General features: G+C 39.1%; 1 protein-coding gene across 1 annotated transcript in view; it reads left to right on the top strand.

The window, feature by feature from the left end:
- Positions 1–12,110, top strand: part of HMCN1 (hemicentin 1) — a 452,754-nt gene that overhangs the window by 85,026 nt on the left and 355,618 nt on the right. The window contains exons 12-19 of the mRNA XM_082265585.1: positions 85–226; positions 841–968; positions 1,933–2,046; positions 2,134–2,292; positions 6,893–7,075; positions 9,542–9,637; positions 10,728–10,855; positions 11,733–11,877. Coding sequence (XP_082121711.1) covers positions 85–226; positions 841–968; positions 1,933–2,046; positions 2,134–2,292; positions 6,893–7,075; positions 9,542–9,637; positions 10,728–10,855; positions 11,733–11,877 — 1,095 coding nt within the window. The remainder of the gene's footprint in view (positions 1–84; positions 227–840; positions 969–1,932; positions 2,047–2,133; positions 2,293–6,892; positions 7,076–9,541; positions 9,638–10,727; positions 10,856–11,732; positions 11,878–12,110) is intronic.

Here is a 12,110-nt window from a genome sequence, read left to right as displayed (position 1 = left end):
AACAAATTCCTTTCCTGTGAAATGTCTTTGCATTTGATCATTACAGCATTACTTTTTATGGTTTTCTTTTTTAATTCTTTGCAGACCCACCCAAAGTTTTAGTAGAGCCCAAAATTGTAACATTTACTAAAGGACTTAGAATTAAGCTGAAGTGCTCTGCAACAGGATTCCCTGTTCCTCAGATAGTTTGGACCCACAACGACATGTTCCTCACATACTCTAGCAGGTGAGATGTACATTTTATATTATTTTCTTTTATAGGGACACCAAAAAAAAGTTTATTTTTACAGAGTGTTTAGTAATATCAACAGAGTTCCCTGTGGATAGTTGAAAGGTCCACCCTTCCATTCATAGATCAACTTTCATTCATTGAATCTGTAGTAATGGCTTCTGTGAATAGAGGGGTGGGGTAGAAGGGCAGCATAGTTGGGCTCCCTTGATCAGTGCCTAGTACAGACCTTCAATTAGTGATGGGACAAGGTCATCCAGCGCCCAGGGCCAGGATGCCAAACTGCACCCCCGTTCCCTTAGGGTTAGGGTCAAGGCACCCCCCCATCCTTGCAATAAACCATTGTGCCCAGGGCAACCGTCCCTCATGTCCCAGCCCTGCCCTCAACTATATTAACCCCTGCACCGTAAAATCACAGCAGCGGGGATGGGGGTAGACATAAGAGGAGGTAAACTTTTTTTATACTGTCGGTAAACTGAGGCTTTAAACTACTTTGTTCACAAAAATTCTACCTTTGCCTGGGATTGCTTTTCTGAAACTGTCTCTACACTTTAATACAAAAACAAGTTTCATTTAGTACACATTTTATTTAACATTATTATTTTATACAGATATGTGATAACTGAAGATGGCAGCTTTATTATTAAAAATGCAATGGAAAAAGATTCCGGAATTTACACATGTCTGGCTGCTAATAATGCTGGAACAGACAGACAGACATCCAAACTCACTTACATAGGTAAGTGTATAACGTTTAAATATGTATCGCAGCAGTGTTGTTTAATAATACTTTATAAATACATGCTGATAACTAAACCATGATTGAACTATTTTTTGCGAAAGGCTGAAAAAATGAGTGAAAAAAGCAAAACAAGTGAAGCAAAAACTAGAAAATATGTGTTATTCAATAAATGTTTGTATGTACAGTACTTCCAGTTGACTAAAGGGTCTTAGCTAATGATCATGGAGGTAAACAATGTAAAACAATAATAAAGTTTGAAAGGTAATATATGGTGAGAAATGTATTACATAAACCAGTTGAGGAAAATAATATAACAGATACAGTAAAGCTGCATTGGTTTCTCAGGGACTTTCCTGAATGCAGTTGGCCTGTGTTCATGATCCTAACATGGGTCCCCTTCAATCAATGTTTAAACAGTAAAAACAATGTGTAAACATTTTTAATACCCATAAGAGCCCATTCACACTGGGGCGACGCGACTTGCCGGGGAGACCTCGGCGCGACATGCACGGACTTCATATCATTGAAGTCAATGCAAGTCGCCTCCAGGTTGACCCAAAGTAGTACAGGACCCTTTTTCTAAGTCGGAGCGACTTGTGTCGCTCCTATTAGAACGGGTCCTGTGCTAATCAATGGCAGGCGACCCACCCCGACTTGTCAGGCGACCAAGTCGCCTGACAAGTCGCGCTAGTGTGAATGGGGACTAAGATTACCTTGTTTGGTTTTACCATGCATTGCCATAACTCATCAGTATTAATGCGCCCTTAAAAGTAGGGTTTTTTTTTTTTTTTTTTTACATCTCTCCTAAATATTTATGCTTGAAAATCCAGATTTTGCCTTTTTTAACTGTTAAATGTTAGTTGGATTTTGTGTTTAAGATGCTGAAAATTGTGTCTGCTGTTTTCTTATTTATTTTCTTTCATTAATGAATTAATAGCAACTTTTGCATTTTTTGTTCCAGAGGCCCCTGCGGTGACAGTTGTCAGAAAAGAAATGTTAATAGCAGTTGATACCGAGGCAAATATAGAATGCAGAGCAACGGGGATTCCAGAGCCACAGTTTGATTGGTATAAAGGTATAAAACAGAATTATATTGTAGTCCAGCATTTAGTGATGGTTAATATGATGTAATGCCTATCAATCTTGCCATTTATTCTTTCAGGAGATTTAAAGTTGAATACATCCTCACAAATTTCTATTGATCACATTCCTGGAACACTAACAATTAAAAAAACACAGTATATTGATGCCGGGGAATATACGTGTGAGGCCAGGAATGAAGCAGGAAAATCAAGTGGAAAAGTTACCCTAATTGTTGGTGGTGAGGCCTTATTTTGTCTTTAATAGTAATGATTCCAAAATAACAATGAACGTGCAGATGCAAGCATATGATTTTGGCTTTGCAGAGTGCATATTTTGCATGCCCTAGATAATTTAGGGGGAATAAGTATTTTTCAATTCATATTTTTTTGTTGCATTACAACCTGAAATTAAAATGGATTTTTTTTTTTTTTGGACTATGTACCATGTGATGTACACATACCAAGGACTTTAAATGTGCAAAATGTTTTTTATTGTGACACAAGCAATAATTTTGACCAAAAAAAGCACAAATCTTGAGTGTGCATAATTATTCACCACTTTTGCTATGAAACGCCTAAGGTGTGGTCAATCCAATTAACTTTAGGATTCCCATATTGTAATGAGATAGTTACGTAAGGTCCACCTGTGTACAAATCACGTGTTTCACGATCTGTCATATGATGTCAGTATAAACATCTTTTCTGAAATGCCTGAGTCTCCAATATCACTAAGCAAGCAACATGAAGACCAAGGAGCTCTCCAAATAGGTCATAGGCAAAGTTGTAGGGAAGTATTAGGGTTGGGTTATAAAAAATATCCCAAACTTTGAACTTCGCAAAGAGTACAATTACATTATTTGTAAAAAATTGGATTGAATATGGCAAAACTACAACTACAGACCTGAAAAGAGAAGGCTGCCTAACAAAACTCACAGATCAAGCAAGAAGAGCATTTTTCAGAGATGTAACAAAAATATCATAGATAACTCTGAAGGAGTTGCAAAGATCCACAGTGGAAATGGGAGTATCTTTTAATACGACCACTTTAAAACAGAACATTTTTTTTCCTTGTGGATAGAGTAAGGAAGGCAGGATATACACCAGTTTGGGTTCTTAAAACCCAAAAAGTGAATTTTCCCCCAGCTCCCCATTTGCCACTGATTCAGCAGCCTTCTAATTTCTAATACAAACACAGAGCATATGCTGTAGGAGGGAGAGCTCCCCAAGTTGAGCTGCTATGAGGAGGACTTGAACTTCAATACTTCTGTGAAATTTGATGATAAATTCACTATATTGTTAAAAGTATTGGGACACCTGCCTTGAACACACATGAACTTTAATGGCACCCCAGTCTTAGTCTATAGGATTCAATATTGAGTTGGCTCTCACACTTTGAATGACAATTGCGCGGTCATGCTACACTGTACCCATATGAAATTTTTATCATTTGTTCCACACAAATAGAGGTGGTATTTTATCATCTCTGGGTTTTTTATTTCTTACTAAAAAAAAAAGTAAAAAGACAGAAAATTTTGAAAAAAAAATGTTTTTCTTATTTTCTGCGAGTAAATTTTGAAAATAAATACATTTTTCTCCTTCACTGATGTGCGCTGATGAGACGGCACTGATGGGCACTGATAGGCTGCACTGATGGGCACTGATGAGGTGGCACTTATGGGCACTGATGAGGTGGCACTTATGGGCACTGATGAGGTGGCACTGATTGATGAGGAGGCACTAATATGCCGCACTGATGAGCACTGATAAGCGGCACTGATATGCGGCACTGATAAGCACTGATAGGCGGCACTGATGAGCACTGATAGGTGGCACTGCTGGGCACTGAGAGGCGGCACTGATGGGCACTGAGAGGCGGCACTGCTGGATACTGATGGGTGGCACTGATGGACACTGACGGGTGGCACTGATGGGCGGCACTGATGAGCACTGATGGGCAGCACCATCAGTGCCCACACTCAGTGCCCATAGTGCTGCCAGTCAGTGCTCATCAGTGCCTAGATGAGCAGGCACTGATGGGCACTGACTGGCAGCACTATGGGCACTGATTGTAGGCACTGATGGTGGGCACTTAGTGTATTTTATTTACCTTGTGTAATCAGGGCACTGGTGATCAGTGCCCTGATTACATTCCTCTGTGTCCCCGAACGGCTGATCGGCTCTGTTCCTTCCTCACATGCAGTCTCTGTGTGAGGAAGGAGAGCTGGCGATGAGAGATGATCTCATATGTTTACATATGAGATCATCTTTCATTGCATGGGCCGATCACGTGGTAAATGGCCGCTGTGATTGGCCATTTACCACGATCTGTGATTGGCTGTGTGGCTGTGTCCAAGGGACACGGCCGACACAGATTTTCCCCGATGCGCGCTCGCGGGAGCACGCTGGGAGCCTGTCTCTGGGAGACTGTTTAAAGACGGCCTCCCGGAAATTTGAGTCCGCGCTGCAGCCATACTTCGGCTATAGCGCGGATCTGAAGAAGTTAAACGAGAAGCTGTAATTCAGATGACAAAGGTGTTTTCAGACAGTTTAAGGTCAGGACTCTGTGCAGGACAGTCAAGTTCCGCCACCCCAAACTCGCTCCTTTATGTCTTTATGGACCTTGCTTTGTGCACTTGTGCGCAGTCATGTCGGAACAGGAAAGGGTCATCCCCAAACTGTTCCCACAAAGTTGGGACCATGAAATTGTCTAATATTTCTTGGTATGCTGACACCTTAAGAGTTCCCTTCACTGGAACTAAGGGGCCAGGCCCAACCCCTAAAAAGCAACTCCACATCATAATCTCCCTTTACCAAATGATTTGGACCTGTGCACAAAGCAAGGTCCATAAAGACATGGATGAGCGAGCCTGAGGTGGAGGAACTTGACTGGCCTGACCTAAACCTGATAGAACACCTTTGAGATTAATTAGAGCGGAGAATGCAAGCCAGACCTACTTGTCCTTGCCTTTCCTGACGTCACCAATGCGCTTCTGGAAGAATGGTCAAACATTCCCATAGACACACCCCTAAACCTTGTGGACAGCCTTCCCAGAAGAGTTTAAGCTGTTATAGCTGCAAAGGGTGGGCCAACTCAATATTGAACCCTACAGACTAAGACTGCTATGCCATTAACCACTTGCCGCAAAATCACATACCTGTAGCTCATTTTGCTCAAGTGGTTGTACCAGGCTAATGCCCATAGCTGCAGGCATCACACTGGTACTGTTTTTTAGACCCGACGGTCTGCTTTCTTTTAATAACAACTGAGGTGGCTAAGCAGCTGCTTGGCTGTTATTACAAGCAGTCAGAGGGAATGTCCCCCCTCCTGCCATGCCTTTCACAGCTCATCTGAGCTTTGATCGGGTCTCTGATGTAGTAACCTGGAAGCAACATCAGACCATCACTTTCAGTTTACTCGGCAGCCAACGGCGCCAGTTTGAAAAAATCCACTGTATTCAAAAATGCCGATCTTGGTGATTTGAATACTTTCAAGTGCAGAGGAGGGGGTTGGGACCCCAGATCCCTCCATAAAGTGTACCTGTCACTGCCTATTACTGTCACAAGGAATGTTTACATTCCTTGTGACAGCAATACAAGTGATAAGATTTTATATTTTTAAAGGGACGGTGTAAAAATAAAAATGAATAAATAATTAAAAAAAAAAAACTTTTTTAAAGCACCAAAACAAACGCATATGTAAGTCCAAATACATGCTGGTAGGTTAATTAGATCCTCTCTAAATTGGCCCTACTATGTGTATGTATAAAAGTGGGTTAGGGACCTTAGATTGTAAGCTCCATGAGGGTAGGGACTGGTGTGAATGTACAATGTATATGCGTAAATTGATAGCGCTATATAAGTACCTGCAAAAAAATAAAATAAATAAATAAGTCACGCCTGCAAATGTAAACAGTGTTCAAACCACACATGTGAGGTATCGCCGGGATCATTAGAGCGAGAGCAATAATTTTAGTACAAGACCTCCTCTGTAACTCTAAACAGGTAACCGTTAAACATTTTACAATATAGTGTAGCTTTACACAGCCTACAGAGCTACAAAGCTATAGCAGTCAGTAAGTACTTGCTTTCTATGTTTAGCTTGGTAATGTTTTTAAAGAATTTATAAACATAATGAATGAATTGAAAGTATACATCCTGGCTATAGGTTTACATTAAGGAGCGGCAGGTGTCCATGACAGAGATGCAACAGTTGCAATGCCTTCAATTTATTTTCACTTCACTTTGTTACTTCTGCTTCTTCTTCAGTTCTTTTTTCTTTTGCGTATACATTTATGTCTCATTCCTACATATGTTTTCCATTTTTCTTTTTGTACATGGTAGTCCTCTTGGTTCTTCCTAACTATTTACAGAAATGGAAGCCTATAACAATACCGGAAGGCAGGTGCTGTAGAACGTTTGTGCTGCTTTTCTCAAAGAAAAACTTTTATTAAGTCTCTCAGCAAGTGCAATTAAATTTTTTTGTCACTTTTAACAAGAAAATTCTTCTAAACTTGCATTAAGCACAGGTTAGGTGGGCTAGTATACAAAATAATCATTATAGAGAGCATCTATTGGTTTTAGGTCATTTTATGTTATCTTTTTTCTGTTTAGAATTTTATAAACTTTTTTTAAAGTTTTGATAGTTTACATTAACTCTTTATTAAACAAATAAAGGTATTGTTGCATGGTAACATTTTTTTTTTTTTTTAGTTTTAGCTTTCTTCTACGGTATTAAACACTTCAAGAACTACTTTTTATGTATTTTGTATTCTGATAATCTCATATTTTTGTCTATGGATGTTATTTAAATATGTAATACTATATCTTCTGCTTTCCTAGCTGCCCCTGTGTTCACACAGAGTCCAAATGATATAGCAATAGATATTGGATCAAATGTGATTTTGCCTTGTTTGGTCCAAGGATTCCCGGAACCAAAAATAAAATGGACTAAGTTAGGTGGAGCATCAGCACTATCAAAGCCACTTTTACCACAGCAGAAGACTGGAGCACTAAAGATTACCAGTAAGACTTATTATAAGTTAAATGTCCTCATAAAATTACTTTCTATAGCTGAAATCCCAGGACCTGTGTTGTAACGGACCGGTGACAGATTTGTAGTGACTGGTTTGTTTTAAAAACCTATATATATATATATATATATATATATATACATATATATATATATATATATATATATATATATATATATATATATATATATATATATCTCAATCAGTATACCTTCTTAGACCCAGTCACACTTGCCAAATTTGGGGACACTTGCCAAATTTGCCAAATTTGCAAATTCCACAACCAGCTTAACAAGTTTACATCAGATGAATGCAGTGCAAGAGAGCCTTTTGAAGTGTAAGAAAACAATGACTAATGCTGACTGAGCAAACATGGAAAACAATAGAGGATCCAGCTAGGAATAAACTAACTAGCCCTAATGGTCAGGCAGAACAAAGCGGTATACCAACTACAGAAAACAAGTTAGAGTGGCACTGAAATACCACAAGATGTCAGCAGACAACAGAACATCAATAACATAATGCAGTTCAATGCAAACATTACATCTAAGGTAGGATACAACAGTGACAGTGGTAAACCGGGTATTAGAGAGGAACATTCCATGCAGGTTTGTCCTGTACTTTTATTCAACATGGCAGAATACAAACACAATTCAATGCAGGAGGGTTTTGTACCTAGTCCATAACATAAAACAAGTATCGGCTTGTTCAATCCACAATCTAAGCTTATGTCAGTTCCTGGCTAACAAACCCAATAGGTTTTCCAAACAATCAGCACATCCACCTTTTTAGTGTTTTGTCAGTAGTCAATCTTTTCTTGAGGCAGCCAGCTCTCACAGCAGACAGAGTAAAAGATAGAGCCTTCATTTGAACCTCAGTAAGCACACATGTAAAAAAGGCCTGTGTATAGCTGAGACTAATAAAGAGGTCTGACAAACAGGTAAGATGTAAACCTAGGATGATGTTTTTTTCCCAGCAAAAGCTCTACAAAGTCCCAGGGCTCAAAGTGCAGGACCAAAACCTATTAGGTTTGAGAAAAAAAATGAATTCCGCTGTTCAGACCTGTGAAAAGGAGCATATTTTGCCAACATACAGTGAAGGTCTATCAGCAACCACATGCGTTCATTCAATAAAGAAAGGGGCTGGTAAATGACATATTTACTGGCCCCTTCCTTGCTCTCCAACCTGAAACAATCCCCCACAGCAGCTGGCAGGAGAGGAGGGGAATCTGGAAATTCTATGGTGGAGGGACCAGGGGAGCAGAAAGAAGAGGAAAAGGGACATGAGGGATGGAAGGGTCAGCATATACTGGTACCGATCCCCTGTATTTTCCTCCTGTGGCAGCTAAATGCTGGTGGTAGGAAGAGGAGAAGAAGCCTACTTCCAGCTGACACGGGAGGAAAATACTGCTTGATTTCAGTAAATGCCACCCTTGCTGCCCCTCCTGACCAGGTTTTGCAGTTCAGCAAGGAAACATTGCGATGTGCCTGTCACCTGCCCATGATCAATGGGTAGATCACAATCGACCGGTTGCCAACACCCCAGTTGGGTTGTACCCCACATGCACACATTTGCCAATAAGAGTTCCACTTTACTCTGATGTGAGGTTCAGTCCCATTCTCATCGTAAGGTATGCTAGTTTAACCAGGTAATTCAAAAAAGCACCTGTATCTTCTTTGACAAAAACTCTTGCACTTCTTAAATCTGAGATGCAGACAGGATCTTTGACATCCTAACCTCTGGTATACCTTTCACTGTTGTCACTTTAGGGATGTTTTTTGCTGAGGAAGTCTACTGATCTTCCCAGGGTTTTATTACGTATTTACAATATATATATATATATATATATATATATATATATATATATATATATATATTTGGAGGGGCTTTCTCTTCCTGGGCTGGTATATCTGGTAGTTGACATCACTGATTTTCTCTCTGGTCTCAAAGGGGCCCTGCCACTTTGCCAGAAATGTACTTTGTACAGTGGGTACCAAAATTAAGATTCTGTCTCCCAGGTTAAAGATTCTATTGTTAGCAGAGCAGTAAAAAAACTCTGGCCTTTGCCTTTTGGGTTTGGAGCACCTCACCTTTCCTATATACCATGACTGGCTTATATCCTAGGTCCCAGGGACAATTAGTGTACAAATGCTCAATTGATGAAAGGCCTGTGGATAACTGTGGAACTTCTCTTACTGGAAACATTAAGTGTGGCAACAGGATCAGATCACTATAAGGGCACATGTCAATGGCCTTTGAGCATATGCCGATGGTATCAGTTTGACGCCAAAAAGACACTTAGATGATTTAAAATTTATTGTATGGGAATAAAAAAACCCACTTGAAGTAAACAAAAGACATGCAATTCAGTCTTTAACATGTCAACAATGTTGTTCTGTGTCAATGAGTGTTTGATTTCCATATTACACTATATAGAGAGATGTCAAATATCTTTTAGATCTGTGGGTAGGAGATGAAGGTACCTACATCTGTGAAGCTGAAAATCAATTTGGAAAAGTTCAAGCCCAGGCCACTGTTACATTAACTGGACTAGGTAAGAAAATGGCAGTGTGAGGTAATGTATATATGATTATCTTCATAGTAATGTTTCTAAAGAAACAACTAGCATGTTCAATATGCATATGCTAATTTGTTTGAGTAGCTAGATCATATAAGAATGCAAAAAGGTGTTCAGCAATGACTGTATCTTATATTGCTGACAATTTAGGACATAGATTATTCATCTCTGTAGGGCTTTTACATAAGCAATTGGTTAAATGTAGTTTAGTGTATTTGGCTTTAAAACCACATGGTTTCTCTCTTTTTATGGGTGTGGGCTGACACAACAGAGGCATACAACCTGATTCAGGCTTTGGAGGGAATGTCGATGTAATTCTGGAATTTAGGATTCAGACATGAGAACGAGGTGATGCCATATTAGAATAAGCATAGTTAGCCACTGACATTGTTGGAGTGTACAGCACCATGTATACAAAAAACAATTCCTAAAATATAAGTTGTAATGTGCTTACGTAATTTTAAAAGTAATTTACCATACTTTTTAAAATTGCACTTGTGTTTAAAATAATAGCTAGTGATCCTGCCATGAAGGTCCCTATGCAGGCACTTCCTGTTGTAGATGACATGCCCTCTCCCTGTGTCTTAATTGTGCTCCTGCATCATCACCCTGTCATAGACACTTTCCAATTAACCTACTGTATCAATGCCTTTACTGACACAGATTTCATAAGCATAGTCAATAGTTGTCACCATCATAAACCTGTCATGAGAAATAATGTGCAGTAGTTGCAGGACGGCATGCTTATAGACAGAAAATTGCTTTTAAAGATTATCGGAGATAAACAGCACTGAAATGCATTTAAGATAAAAAATAAAAACATTGTTTTATCAGTGTTTTTATCAGTTTTAAAAAATGCAATTGTTTATTAAATACAGTGTTTTAGCAAACGAAATGCCATTCGGTTTGGGCTAACATGTTCTTCAATGTACTTATGTTGGGATTTACTTTCTGTATTGGAAATTCAGTCTATGATAATCAGGGTCCAGGATTTCATATGTAATATTTTAATTAATTTTAATTATTTTTTTGCATTTTTGGTTGCAAAATTCTCCTCTTTTTTCAGTAATTCCTGTTATTGGTGAAACCCCTCCTGTGGTCAATGTTATCGAAGGAAACCAAGTTACATTGCCATGCATTCTGTTAGCTGGGAATCCTCTTCCTGTGAGGCAATGGCTCAGGAACAATGAAGTAGTATGTTTTCTTTCTAATCTGATTCTATGGATATTTGTAAAATTTAACAATTAATAATGTAAACCTGATCTCCAGCATTGTGTGTACAATGAAAAACGTGAGATACCTCAGTTCATAAACTGTAACATATGGTGGATGGAAGACCAAAATACCGTATACGATTTAGTGCTACTCAGGGAACCTAGAAGAAAAGAGACAGAGGGCAGTGAGCACCCCAGTGAATCATGTGTATGGCAAAATTGCAGTAACAGAGAGAGGGACTTCATTTTTGTGCAGAGGTTAGAAATATGTAGTGCACAGAGTACACATTTTTTGGTTTATGTACTGTACAGAGTTCAGGGGTCTGGTGTATGTAATGTGCAGAATGTAGTGGTCAGGACTGGGTAATGCACAAAGTGCAGGTATGAAGAGTATGTAATGCACAGATTGCAGGGGTAAGGTGTATGTAATTTACAGATTGTAGGGGTCAGGAGTATGTAACATACAGACTGCAGGTGTCATGGGTATGTAATGTATACGGTGCAGGAATGATACAGCTCAGCACCCCCTTTAATTCATTTCACCACTGTCCTCTTATGCTGTATAATAAAAATGTGGTTACCTGGAAGCAACATGCTGAGAAGCTGCAGGGAACAGAGAAACATGGGTGACAGCAGAAATAGGACCTGGAGCACTATGCAAAAGATGCTAGGCACATGCACTGGGTGTCTGGCCCTAATCCCATGCTGGAGATGTTCCAGGGAGGTTAGGAACCCCCCTTATTTATGCCCCTGATACCATATCGTAGTTGTGTATGTATAGTTGTACTAAGAGGTTAAAACATTTTTGTAACTTTAAAAATCTTTAAATTGTATATTTTCTACATTGTTTCCTTTAGTTGATCTCCAGCCCATACATTAGCATACGTTCTGATGGAACCCTTCATCTTGAGAGTGTTCATTTAAAAGACAGTGGAGAGTATATATGTGCAGCAACAAATGTTGCTGGTACAAGCAGAAGGGTTACAGCTGTTAATGTACATGGTAAGATATGTTAGACTTTTATACTATTCTAGTCATCTTAGCTTTGTCCAAAACAGATGTTTCACTATATTTACATACAACCTGATATTTCAATGCAGCACTAATAAAAACAAAGTAAAACATCCTCTATACATTAAAGAAACCTTTTCCCACACAAAGCCGACATAGTATTTAGAATGAATAATAGGTTAGAAAGTTAATTTTTGCCAACAATTTGTATAATTCTGTAAATC

Source organism: Pelophylax lessonae (genome assembly GCF_965119305.1).
Source record: "Pelophylax lessonae genome assembly, chromosome: 8".
Lineage (NCBI taxonomy): Eukaryota > Metazoa > Chordata > Amphibia > Anura > Ranidae > Pelophylax > Pelophylax lessonae.
Note: the sequence above shows the minus strand (reverse complement) of the source record. Positions and strands in the feature narration are given on the sequence as shown.